Source organism: Alnus glutinosa, chromosome 9 (assembly GCF_958979055.1).
Source record: "Alnus glutinosa chromosome 9, dhAlnGlut1.1, whole genome shotgun sequence".
In the NCBI taxonomy this organism is placed as follows: domain Eukaryota; kingdom Viridiplantae; phylum Streptophyta; class Magnoliopsida; order Fagales; family Betulaceae; genus Alnus; species Alnus glutinosa.
In genome coordinates, this window is record NC_084894.1 from 945,234 (window position 1) to 959,600 (window position 14,367).

Here is a 14,367-nt window from a genome sequence, read left to right on the forward strand (position 1 = left end):
GATTTAGAAACAAAAGATTGCTTCTTAGCACACCGCGAAATCAAGCAACGACCAAGATAAACTCAAAATCTTGTTTTTAGATCGAGCGACGATCGTCTAGATCACCCTCCAATCAGAGTCGCAAAAGGCCTGAAGAGATAAAGAACCAAGAGAGTAGAATAACCCATGATCAATGGAGCCTTTGAGATAGCGTAGAACACACTTTAAGGCAGTCTAATGTGAAGAATTGATATTCGGTTCACTAACCAACTAACCCGAGTACAATCACAGTGTTAGAACAAGTGACTCATATTTTCATGAGCATAGAGATCGAGTAATACAAGTACCAGTATAAATATAGTGGTCATTCCATATTATTTATCATTATTGATTTTCTCTTGCTCTCTCTTTTCTATTCCATATTATTCATCATTATTGTACACGATAACAACATACGGGATACTACATCAAATTCCCTCCTTTGGCAAGCCAGTAGTTAGCCCTGTGATCTCAGCACGAGGAGATCGCTTACAAGAGTGATCACGGGACCTAGCTAGAGAATTCAACAATGGGGGAGCCTCCAATGAATGATCATTGCCTTGTGGCCGACAGTTACGGCAAACCTGCTATAAAAGGTGGCAGACACTATCTAAAAATGGGACTTTCATCTCCTCTTACACGCTGCCCTTGCTTCCTTAAAAGTATTCTCTTAAGTTATACCGACTTAAGCATCAAAGCTAGGTATTTCATATCGACCCACTTGTGCAAGCTCTTTTGCTAAACCTTTCTTCCTACGTACCGACGAAAAGAATTCTAGCTATTCCTATTTTCTTTCTCGTGCCTGGAGGCTGGAATTCACGAGGGCATCAGTCCATATGTAGGAATTATTTGGCTGATAAATCTTGTTTTTTTTCTCCCATCGCTGTCACGAAAACCTCAACTATAAGTTGCTGCAGCCTACAATTTTAGAATATATATTGGCCGGTTTGGTCATTAATCTAGAAGAAGGCTAACCAAATTGATCGATTGACTAATCTACCTGGCCGGGGAGGGTAAGCACACCGATCGACCCTTGCCTTATTGCATATATATATATAAGACTCCCGGCCATATATATATTCACTGCATAAACACACAGCATACTGACCACGTACATTTTAAGAGTACTTCCCCATGGCTAGAATTCTTCCTGCCTTCATCGTCTTCTTCCTTCTCCATTCCTTCTCTACAACTTGGGCCTCTGGAGAAGAGCAAGGCTTTGGAAGGCCCTTAGACGCGAAGCTACACAAGCTCAAGAAAGAAAAGCTCAGCCACTTTCACTTCTTTTTTCATGACATCCGGACTGGCCGGAATCCCACTTCTTACCAAGTTGTGCCGCCGCCCTCCAACACATCAAAGACGGACTTTGGTGTTATATTCATGTTTGATGACCCATCGAGTCATCGACCTTAGGACCCAAACTAAGCTCAAAAACGGTAGGAAAGGCACAGGGGTTTTATGCTTCTGCGCAACAAGAAGAAATTCTCTGTTGATGGTTATGAACTTTGCCTTCACTGAAGGCAAATATATATAATGGTAGCACGCTTTCCATTCTAGGAAGGAACCCGGGCGCCACCAGCAGGGTGAGGGGGTTTCCTGTGGTCGGAGGCAGCGGGGTTTTCAGGTTTGCTAGGGGTTATGCTCTGGCCAATACTCATGACTTTAATGCGAACACAGGTGATGCCATACTCGAGTACAATCTCTACGTGTTCCATTACTGATGATGTTCTTGACCTTTTCTTGGTCATCAGTACGAGGTTCCTTTTATTTGGAGTACTATGTATGTGTCGAGGTATATATTGATGTGCTCTCAGAGTCTCAGGGTCATAGATTTCAATTAATTATTTTGGCTACTTTTGTGTTATGATAAGAAACTGCAAGAGATTAGCGTGTTATAATATCTATTTTTATTATGAAGTCAGTATTGTTGCAGTCGGATTACATATATATGGTAGTCATATAATTAATTACATATTGTAGTCTTGTAGTTTACTTTATCTTTATTATATATTAGTGTCAGTGTAGTATTAGAATTAAATGTTAGAGTCGGTTGGATTGTAGCACTACGGTGCATTTATTTGTGTGTAAATAGTGAAACTCTAAGTCGTGTAGGAGTTATCTCCTAACCAAATGTAACTTATCTCAAAATAGTTGTCATTAAGGAGTTCTATTCCAAGTTTAAGTCTTGTATTCCTTCTATTTAAACGATGTTAATGAATGAATACAAAAACAGAAAATCTCAAGCCTGATGTTTGGAAAGGTATAGATTCCCTCAGAATCTAAAAGGTCTAGATTCTTTCAAAATCTAAGGTCTAGGTTCCTTCTGAACCTAACAATTTATCCCGTTATGTGTTTAAGAAGTCCTTTATGTAACATTTTGACAAGCTTCAAGTCCAGTGATTGGTTAAAGTACAATTTGTTTGTATTACCTTAAACTTAGAGAATTAGTGCTACACAAACTCTCAAATTTATAGCACTCTCAAATGCTTACTCACTTACGCAACAGGGAAAATTGATTCATTCGAAATCTAATAGTAATTTTCATTGCTACATCAGTGAATAAGTATTTGAAAGTATAAATTTAAGAATTTGTATAGCATTTATGTTAAACTTATTAGTGCACCATGCTTTAACATTGTACAAGTAGACTTTTCAAAGTTTCGATTCTTATATAGTTTGCTATATATCCTCCTTGATCAATTTTAAGGTGTTAATAAGATCGAGTGCAAAATATTATGCCTATAACTCGTTTACAACTTGCCAATACGTATTAGCATCATAGCATGTGATTTGAGCCACGTCGGCTATTTTTTATTTTTTAAAAAAAAAATTAAAAAAAAAATAATAATTAATTAATTAACATGCACCCTTCAACAAATTTATATCAATATATAAGTTGTAAAATAGTGGTAGACCAATTGTAAGTCTAGTACGTGCTATTCTTTAGCAAAGTAGAACGTTTTATCTAAATTTTCTGAAATGTATTTTGCCCTTTATTTTTTTTTCTTTGAATCGTGCTCTTAATAATAGAAAAGATCTATTTAACTTGTATTTTCTCTATTCTCATTTACAAAAATAATAATAAAATTAAAAATTAAAAAGAGAGAAAAAAATGTTCCAGAAATTCTTAAGATATGACTTTTTATTAAATCGCTCCCTAAGGTTAATAGCTTCATCAAATAAATCATTAATTATGTCCACCTTCTATTAAAGTTTTAATGGTGTTGTTATGACATGCTCAATCAAAAGGCGACACATGTCCCTTCTAATAAAAATATATTAAAACAAATTAACGAAAAAATTGAGGTGATTCAATCACCCTTGAAAAACTTTTTTTTAAAAAAAATATTTATATTTATAATTAAAAGATTTTCTTTTTTTATTAAATGAGACACGTGCTGCCTTTTGATTGGATATGATGTGGTAGCAATGTTAAAAATTTAACAGAAGGTGGGTGAATGATCTATTTGATAATAATTCAATCCTTAGGAAATAAATTGATAAATCTTAAACCTTGAAAGGGATTTGATAAAAAATAAAAAACCTACATAAATAATTTTTCCAAAAAAAAAAAACTACGTGCATAATTATAATGTATATAATATATATGGTCAAATTAAAGGTTCTTCATCTTCGGTTTATTTTTAGTAAGTTACCGACATTGATAAAGAGAAAGAATAAATAAGAGTGTTTTGTTCGTGATTTTACAGGCTAGACGCAGATTTTTAAACAAAATCGTAAAAGGTATTCAATTTGATACATAGTACTTTTAAAAAATAGTAACGGTTTAACGACACAAAAACATGTCTTTTCATAGGCGACAAGATGGTGTATTTTTAAAAACGCTCAATTTTAAAGATTAGTTAATGCACCAAAACACCAATTATAGGGTGCTACATCTTGGAATAGGGGAACATATAATTTATTTTTGGTCATTCCAGAAGAAGAAGGCTCACGAAATTCATTGACTATTGACTTAATCCCCCTGTTTCAAAACATATTGACCGTGCTTTTTAGGGGCATAGATGGCCTAAAAGCTGGCATAATGGGGTTGGCAAATGGCACCCACAGCGACCCTTTAGCCTTTGTTCCCCATATATATAAAGGTTGTACGTATTCACCATTAATTAGTTAGTAAATACACAGAGTTCAACATGGCTAGAATTCTTCCTGCCTTTATCGTCTTCTTCCTTCTCTGTTCCTTCTCTGCAACCTCGGTCTCCGCCGGAGAAGAGCAAGGCTTTGGAAGACCTTTGGACCGGAAGAAACACAAGCTCAAGAAAGAGAAGCTCAGCCACTTCAACTTCTTTTTTCATGACATCCAGAGTGGCCGGAATCCCACCGCTGTACAGATTGTGCCGCCGCCCTCCAACACATCAAAGACGTTCTTTGGTTTTGTAAACATGTTTGATAACCCATTAACCTTAGGACCCGAACTGAGCTCGAAAACGGTAGGAAAGGCACAGGGGTTTTATGGCTCTGCTTCACAAGAAGAATTTGCTTTGTTGATGGTCATGAACTTTGCCTTCATTGAAGGAAAATATAATGGTAGCACTCTTTCCATTCTCGGAAGGAATCCGGGCGCCACCAGCAGGGTGAGGGAGTTTCCGGTGATCGGAGGCAGCGGGCTGTTCAGGTTTGCCAGGGGTTATGCTCTGGCCACCACTCATGAGCTGAATATGAAGACAGGCGATGCCATAATCGAGTACAATCTCTATGTCTTCCATTATTGATGTTCGATCTTGACCTTTTCTTGGTCATGACCCATCAGGTTCCTTTTTCTTTTTTCTTTCACAAACTTCCTATCTTTAATTAGCTTTCAATTATTCTGGCTACTTTTGACAAACCTTTAAGTCCATTTGGTTGGTTTGTGTTTGTTTGTATTACTTCCACATATATTGTACAATTAAGTAATAGACATTTCAGACTTTGTTATCCTACTTGTTAAGCTAATGGCTGAATTCTAAATAGAATGCTATATTTTTGTGTATCTTAAAATGGTGTCCAATAATGACTTATTTATAGTCGAATAAGTTGACGTGTACAAATAAACATAAATTGATCTAAACTAAAAAATATAAAACAAAGAATTAATTAACAGAATAAATTAAATACGATGATTCAAACGAATACGGTAAATGTCAGCAATTTTAAGGTTCATAAGAGTGCAAAATTTACAATTAAGCAAAGAGTAATGTTAAATTTGTCTATAACTTTTTAAAAATTTGCTAATAACATATGATTGGAGCCGACATCAGCTACTAAAAAAAAAAAATGTAACATCTTTAACTAATTCGTGTATACAAGTTGTAAAAGAGCAGTGGACCAATTATCTGGCTCACATTATTATTTAACAAAATATGTTGTTTTATCTAAATTTTTTGAAAAAGTATTTTCTCTTTCATTTTTTCTTCCTTTGAATTGCGCATTTAATAATACGAAAGACCTATGTAACTTTTATTTATTTCTTTGTTTTAATCTATTTAAAAAAAAAAATTGAAAAAAAATGCTCTGGGGATTCTTAAGGTATGACTTTTATTCGATTGCTCTTTATAGTTTTAAAAGTTATCAATTTACTCTCTAAAGTTTAAACGGTTATCAAATAGATTATTTTGTTTACATTTCGTTAAATTTTTAGGAGTATTGTCCTGTCATATCCAATCAAAAGCCAACATGTGTCTCCTTCAATACAAAAACAAAAACAAAAAAAAAATATTAAAAAAAAAATTATCAGAAAAACTGGAGTTGTCGGACCGTCCATAAAAAATAAAAAAAAAAAAAAAAAAAAAAAAAAACTGTTTTCTATATGCAATTCTATTCACATGCATGATTTTATATATATATATATTAAAAAAAATCAATATTCCACATTCATGATTAATATAATGGGAATGGAGGTGGTTGAGGTTTTAAATATGGAAAATGACTGTGGTTCTCTGACAATGAAAGGCTTCCGGCCACATCCAGTTGGACTTGATGACTTAGAAAATTTGAGGTGGCTAATTTTCTATTACTTCTTTTTTTTTTTTTCTGTTTTTTTTCTTTTGTCTTCTATTTAGCGAATATTAATTGTATTAGTCAATAATGATGGTTGTTAACTTGTTGGAAATTAGAAGCCAATTTTGACTTCTAAGCTAAGCTTGGGACCATAATATTAATCCTCTCTAGCTAGCTAGGCCAAAGCTAGAGGAAAAATAGTTTCATATGAAACAATTTAATATGCAATTTATTTTTGTCACATTAATTATATTTGTGTTTCCAATATTATTTGTTTGTTTAGCTAACAAAGACTTTTCACAAATTAAGTCAAGTTTCATTACTTTTTGGATGAAGTTTTCTTCTTATATATCCTATTAAATTGTCATATATATATGTTCAAAATTCATATGGATTCTCAATCACTTGTATTTTTAATTTTTACATGCATTTTTAATATATTATGTGTGAAAATCACATGAATTTTAAACACTTGTCAGGTTAATAAACTAGATTTGGAGAAAATTTCTTCAATTTATTTTGAAATAAAACTTTGTACTAATTACTTTTTTACAATAAAATTACATAGAAAAAAATTTAAAACAAATCGTGAAGAATATGTTATATGTTTATTTTTTTATTTTCATCCTACTACTATTTTACTATGCTAATGTGATAGTGTTAATAAGTTATTATTAAAAAAATATATAAAAATTAAAAGCGTAATTTTTAACATTATTCGACCTGAAAAGTGTCATATTTCAATTTCATTTGACAAACCATCGTCAATCTCGTACATGGGTAACGGGTCAGAAAAGTTGCCGTGTCTATGTCTTGACCCATGACACCTGCAATTCTGGATTTTGAGTTGTGCTCCATGGGCCGATAATGGGCCTATGTAGGCCCTTTTTAATTTCAACTAGAAGATGGCGCTTTTGGTTTCAAGGGGCCTATCACCTATGAGGGGCTGGCGATATTAGAGCTTCTTCTCTCTCTCTCTCTCTCTCTCTCTCTCTCTCTTTCATTTACAATTGCAATTACAAAAAAAAAAAAAATTATTTATTTATTTATTTATTTTTTATAAGTTTCATTTTTCGAGTAACTGGTGACACGGCATCAAAACAGAACTCTTGAGTTTCGATCTGACTTTACTAAATAATTAAAATAAATCATTTCTTATCGACTTAAATCTTTTGAATAAATAATAATTCAACAAGGGTTTTACGCCCCTAAATGAAGAAATAATACAAGAGAAGAGAGCAGATTTATGAATCCGTCCTAATTAATAATGGTAAGTAGACCATTAAGTAGAAGATATTGAACTTTGTAATTTCCTACTCACAAGGTTATTAATAAATTACAGAAAGTAGATACATTCGATATTAACATTATTTTTGTGACTTTTATCGGTTGATGACATCAAATTTAACATATTGTCACGTTCAAATTTAGATTCTGTGTAATAAGGTAGCCTATATAAGAGTCTGTCTAAACTTCATATATTCAAACAGGCATTTAAGCAGCCTAAACCCTATCTGCTCAAGCTATGCAAAAGACAGCTAGCGCATGTGAGAGTCAATATAAACCTCACATGCTTAGACAAATGTTTGGGAAGATCAAATCTCGAGCTACTATAATAAGACAACCCATGTAAGAATGTCAAAATCTCACTTGCTTAGAAAAGTATTTGGACAATCCAAATCCCACTTGCTCGATAGTCCAAATAATTAAAATCCGAAAAATTAAAAAAAAAAATTACAAAACAAAACAAAATAAACAAAATAAAACAAGACAACCTTATTGCGCGGTATTCTCGTTCCTCTTGTCATTCTCATCCTCCAAAGAAAAATGTCCTCGTGATGCCGCTAGCTGGATAGCAACAGACCACTTTGGTCGTGTCTTTAGCTGCATCATTTGTGGCCCTATCATGATAACATCTACTCAAGTGAAGTGACTATTGGGGCTTGTTGATAACGCCATGAAAGGGTCCCAAGCTAGGGTCATACTTCCTCAAAGGAGCTTAATTTATTATTGTTTTTATTATTTTATATATAGGAATATTGCCACTCGTATACCATCTTGAGGAAAGCATATCTGAAGTGGGTCATCCAAATCATTGCAGTTACATGCATCATGCATGCCAATGAACAGACACCAAATGGGAAGATTTAAGTAAACCTAAACAGATCAGAAAGGTCATCTCATGAGCTCAATCATTAATGGATCATATATCCCTTCAAGGGGACCAATTAGGCTAATTAGTACCATTGTGATTATGGTCTTCGATCATTATCCTTAATTAATTTACTGGAATTCAATTAGCATATCCTCTACAGATTCTGTTAAGCAAATTGAGCATGTAAAATATGGCCCGTTGCTCATCATTATGATCACTACTTAATTATTATAATGCATATTTTTAATTTTTTTTATGAGGTATGTTTATAGATGGTAGGGATGTCAGATTCATATCTCATCGAGTCATGGGTATAAGATTATATAATTCAACTTTAGTCTGACCTATTTGATTAAACAGGTCAGATCCCTTAACCTTAACTTACTATTTTCGTATTGAGTTTGTGTAAGATTTACAAATCGTGTAAAAAATTATCAATTCTAATAAATGGCCCTGAATTTGTTCATGTGCCTAAATTTAACACAAACAAACCAAGTTGTTATAATCCCTCCCTTTTGTATTGCATATATATATATATATATAGAGAGAGAGAGAGAGAGAGAGAGAGAGAAGGCCAGATAAAGGGTGAACACTAATTAAAGGAGTATTTTTGCATTACCTTTCATTAGTTAGTTGTAGCGCCGATAGAGAATTAATATTAGTCAAGTTCTGAATTTTCTAATAATCTCTTTCTTTATGTAAGAAAAGAGGATGAAGAAAAAATGACGGTGAGCCCAACACACATTAAATATTTAACTGAAACGAAGTAAATTGTATAGTTAAAATTTGAACCGATCATAATCTAATATTATGTTAGTAAATTGTGACGACTCATCCCAATGACACAATTTTGTCTGCTTTTGGCTCCCCTAAATCAAACTTCTCAAGAGGTTATCCATCCTAATACTATTCTCACAGAAGCATACTTAACTGCGAAATTCTAATAGGTTTATGACAGTCACGACTTTAAAACGAATGGTGTCAAGAAATATGCAATATACATATATTGTCTACTTTTGACTCCCCTAAATCAAACTTCTAAGGACGTTACTCATTCTAATACTACTCTCACAAAAGTATATTTAACTGCGAAATTCTGATAGGTTTACAACCATCACGACTTTAAAACGGGTTGTGTCAAGAGATATGCGAATATACATATAAGCACATCTCTATTCTATTTTCATATCTAGATGATGTGGAACGTCACAATATTAAATTACCACTTTTATCCTAAAAACTTAAACTAATAAAAAAAATTGTAAATTTAATTATATATGTAATTAAATGTTTACAATTCCAACTTAAAGTAGTACAAGGGTCCTTTGTACCCATAGCATTGTGCAAGCCAACACAAACACCATTTTCCTACTTTTCTTCTCGCTAAACCCATTCGTGAAATTAATAGTCTGAAGGTGATCATCATTTGATTCATTTATATGAGAATTAATTCATGATATCATTTTGTTTGATTGAATTTCCTCATCCAACACCTGTCACCTCCACTGCACCAATTTCATTTCCATTTATGGATCGGAGCTAGCTACCATTCCATCAATGGCAGTAGCATTTAGGTGTAGTGGGTTTTGATTGGATCGATCGCCGGCCACTTGTGTCGATCTTTTGGAATAAAGAATTTGTCAACTAGTGTGTGGATCGATCGATTACGCCACAGGGGAAGAATATGAACAAAAAAGGGAAGAATATGAACAAAGTCATGATCATAACATCATTCACCTCATATAATATGAGCTGTACGTGGTCAAAAAAGGCAGGAATATGTAATCATATATATATAGATGCTTCTCATGCCTTCATCAAATTAACCACGTACGTAGCTCAAATATTTTCATCATTATATATATATATATATATATATTGAAGGATTTCATCATTATATATGGTCTTTATAATTTGAAGTGAATTTTAAATTTTGGAAACATGCATTTTTGTGTCGGTGCATGGTTTGGGGATTTGATAAATACCTCGCTGAGTTTTAAATAGTAGTGATCAATCACTAGCTTCTTAATTGTTGTAAGGGAAAAAAGAATAAATTAGTCTATGCCGTTACAAAAGTTTACAGAATTCATGTGTCATATCAACATGAATAAGGCCGGCTAGAAGGGTGGCTAAACCACTCTCATGGCCATTGGGGGTGGTTCGTCCATGCACGCTCTCAATTTTTTTTATTCTATTTTTTTGCCATTTGGAAGTACTGGGTGAGTTTATCTACCTTCAATATGCTTAGAGGGGGTGACCGAACCATCCCCAAGGCTACGGAGGTGGTTCGGTCACCTTCATTTAGTAGCTTAACAAACTCTATCAACTTTTATTGCATCATAAACTATTTTACTCTTTTTTGCTTACTTTAGGAAGTGATTAACCACTATTTAAAACTCAATGAGCTATTTAATTAGCTTGTTAGTTTGTTTAGGAGTTATGCTACTCTTCACGTTAAATTTTTATATTAGTTTTACATTGGTTAATGTAGCGTGTGCTATGATTTAGGTGTTTGTTAGAATTTAACGAAATTTGCAAAATGACTCGTGTCTGAATCTTAAAAAATTGTATAAATTTTTTTATAAAAAATAAACACAAGAGTATTTTGAAAATTTTGATAGGATTAATTAAACAGAAAATCTCTAATTGAGACTTTATAAAAAATGAATACTCTAATCGAGACGTTTTGAAATTTATGTATCTTATTTCAAAGAGTGGAAGTTGGATATCCTTAAATAAAGTTATATATATAAAAAAAAAAAAAAAAAGAAAAAAAAAATTAAAAAAAAAATTAAAAAAAAAAAAAAGAAAAAGAAAAAAAAAAAAAGGGGAGAATATGACTTTAATCGGGTAGCCAATTTAAAGTCATGCAAAGAGGGAAGTTGGATATGCATAATTGTATATCCCTTTCAACAGGCAGCTTTTGCCAAATTAATATTATGAATAAAGCGCCTAAAGCTGACACGGACCACCATTTTCGAGATTACTTTTTCACCCCCCCCTATTGGATTGCCTTCACTAAACCCTAGCCTTTTTCTTTCTTCCTTATTCTTCTCTTCTTCCCACGTTCCTGTCCAAAGGTCGGTCGTACGTGGCGCTTTTCCATTGGTATACAACGAATCTCAACTATTTTTTATTCGCACCGTCCTCCAATATCCCCCCCATGGATCCGCCACAAAAAGGGATTCCCTAAAGCTGCACAAAAATATCGTATAATCTATTGCTTTCTTTCATACAAATTTGAAATACTAACGTTACTCACACTTATTTACTTTACGAATTTTAAAAATTAGTTCACCTGTCGTATTTTAAGGGCCTTCATGTCATTTACTTTTTCTTTTTCTTTTTTAAGAAAAAAAAAAAAAAAAAACTTAAAACATGCCACATCTTATTAGGGACGAAATCAAGATTTCTCAACTTAAGAAATCAAAGAATGAATGAGATATCAAACCTAGTTTTTAAGCTTAAAAGTACATATAAATTAAACTTAATATAAAAATTTAAAAGAAGGGGCTGGGGTCTCTACATAGTTCCGTCACTGCATCAGCTGGTATAAAATGAGTATAATATAATGGGTGTGAAAAACAGCATTACTCAATTTAAAATTTACAGAAGTGTTGCGGATACATGATCGAGGATATCTTCTCTCAAATTGGTTGTCCAAATTACAAAAAATTACCATAAATATTGCGGATCGAGATCTCTTACTACAATAGGCTAGCTTTTCGAATTGAGAAATACTAGAACTCCTTCTAGTGTCTTTCTATACTGACATGACACCCTGTTTTTAATAAATAAAAACTACAACTTAATTTCTCTCTCTTGTTTTTATTAAAAAAATACAGGATGTCGTGTAAGTATAAAAGGACCCCAGAATGACACTAGAAAGAGCTCGATCTAGCATTCCTCTTTCAAATTTGGTTCAAGCTCCGCATCCGGACTTCGTGAGTTCAGGGCAGTTTTTAGAAACGTAATTCGGACAACTAATTACAAGAAATCCTTATTAATTCTAAATATAGCAAACTAAGAGATGATCATAACATGCATTAAGTGGCGTGGTAGACACGCTAGCTTGATTCTTGATCTAACGCCCTATATAAGCAAGGTTTTGACAAGATAGAAAACTATCTTATCAAAACAAACCAAAACCAGTTCATATATTGTAGACGTACAACATTTTCGAACAGTTCCTCCCTACTCCTGTACAAAAGAACACCCATATATTGAAACCCTAATATTTTTCGACCGTAAACATGGCAAGGTACTACAACGACCGATATTATTCTTACTTAGACTACCTCTCTTTCCCTATCCACCTCTGCTTCTTCGTTCTCATACTCTTGTTCATCATGGGATTCACATGGTACATAAACTACGAGTCCATGTTCGAGGATTTGATCACTCAGATTAAGCTCTTCTGCATGATTGTCCCCTTGCTTCTACTGATACTGGTCCACTGCCTATCGGGCGGTGTTCCATTTCTGATACCGTTGCCGGAGAAGGATTCGCTTCATCGGGCCGGAGGATCTCCTTGGGGCGTGGCAGCCTTGCTTGTGTTCCTCTTGTTCATGATCTCCTACCAATCTTCTTTTCATGAACGATGGTTTCCCTTACTAAGTAGATGATCGATCATAATCTAGTAATTAATTAGTTTAGTGCGTGGTTTTGTGCCATATTTATTGTTAAAGTGGGCTTAATTAGCTTTATTTATGCCATATATATATACAAGACTCTTGCTTTTATATATTTAGGCTAATTAATCTAGCTAGCTCGATCGGTACGGTGTTTGGGAAGATGCATGTAAACCTATATATTAATGTAAGACCCCCGGATTTGATGTAGTAATTAATAGCTACAATGTTTTTATTATTATTATTGTTGTTGATCCAGTCCTTCATATGTATATCTTTAAGACTTTAAGTATGTTAATTTCTTGTGAAGTAATTTGGGATTTTGAACTCTATTTTAATTTATATATATATATATATCAATTTAACATAGTATCATATAGCAAGATTTTCGAAAAAGAAAAATATCTAACACTCCTTATAATAAATTTACCGAGGAGGAAGAAGAAAAAATTTAACTCAATTGCTTCGAATAACTAATGGTCTGAATAATTAATCCATCTTAGTTCATCAAAAATACTAAAATTACATTACTCATAACAGTAGGTCAAGCTATATATGGAGTAATGCTACATGTACATTAAGTGTCTATCAAAAAATAAGGTGGTTTTTAAAATCACCATTGGGCATGTGATTTATCAAATGATGATTTTGATCAAATAGTAATTTTAAAAGCCACATTTTTTTTTATGGATACTTAATGTGCACGTAGAATTACTGCAAGCTATATGAATGGTTGGAGAATTCAAAAAGACTTCCATTTAAATATTATATTTACCGCGCGAGACTTACTATAGTTAGACACTATTAAACGACAGTTCATTTTTAAAAAAATGCAATTAATTAAGTGTGTTTAGTAAAATTGTGGCTTAACCTTTAAAATCATACATTTTTTTTTTTTAAAAAAAAAAAAAAGATACATTTCATTGCCTATAATTTAACAAATAAATAAATAGATTTTTCTACATTTTCAAACCACCATTTTTTTTACAACAAAATTCTAAACGAGACAACTTTGCACAACTTAATTTGTTTAAAAGCGCACTTTTAGCTTGCAATTTCCACAATTTCCGTGTATCCTTCTCTCTAAAAAAATATTAATTTAGACATCGAAGAGGTCCAGCACTCGTGGAGCACCGGAGCTCTGGGTGATCATTTGCATCAGCAAGCTAGTCTCAACCTAATTCACTAGCAAGTTTGAGGCTCAAAACCAAGTACGTTTATGCTAGTTCCTATGTTCTCTTGTCTCATTTTATGTTGATAAAACCCTCTATATATAATAGCTTCTGAAATTCTAACGATCTACTATATAGGGCATTGTAGATAGCTAGGTATACTAGCGTTTTAAGGAAGCAGGACCATTTTTAGGTGCAAGAAGAAAAAGATAAAGAAAAACTGCTAGGAAGATTATTCTGTAGTCAAGTAAAAGCGTTAGTGATATATATGCTATATATTACTCTAAAATGAACTATAATGCCGGGACATCTACGTCATCTTGCACTATTTAGGTTGCTCTCATGATACCACCCGTCACAACTCGGCTAAAGAAAAGCGTAAATAGTTTATCTA

General features: G+C 33.1%; 2 protein-coding genes and 1 pseudogene across 2 annotated transcripts; all 3 read left to right on the forward strand.

The window, feature by feature from the left end:
- Positions 1–1,152: 1,152 nt before the first annotated feature.
- LOC133878585 (dirigent protein 19-like) lies at positions 1,153–1,739 on the forward strand (annotated as a pseudogene).
- Positions 1,740–4,083: 2,344 nt separating this feature from the next.
- On the forward strand, positions 4,084–4,953 carry LOC133877606 (dirigent protein 19-like). The gene has a single exon (XM_062315993.1). The coding sequence runs from the start codon at positions 4,173–4,175 to the stop codon at positions 4,749–4,751; it is 579 nt and encodes a 192-aa protein (XP_062171977.1). The 5' UTR covers positions 4,084–4,172; the 3' UTR covers positions 4,752–4,953.
- A 7,358-nt stretch (positions 4,954–12,311) lies between these two features.
- LOC133878215 (uncharacterized) lies at positions 12,312–13,114 on the forward strand. Its single transcript, XM_062316746.1, has one exon. The coding sequence runs from the start codon at positions 12,424–12,426 to the stop codon at positions 12,793–12,795; it is 372 nt and encodes a 123-aa protein (XP_062172730.1). The 5' UTR covers positions 12,312–12,423; the 3' UTR covers positions 12,796–13,114.
- The last annotated feature ends 1,253 nt before the right edge of the window (positions 13,115–14,367 follow it).

Coding starts and splice junctions, on each gene's coding strand:
- LOC133878215 (XM_062316746.1), top strand. CDS start 12,424: ATGGCAAGGTACTACAACGACCGATATTATTCTTACTTAGACTACCTC.
- LOC133877606 (XM_062315993.1), top strand. CDS start 4,173: ATGGCTAGAATTCTTCCTGCCTTTATCGTCTTCTTCCTTCTCTGTTCC.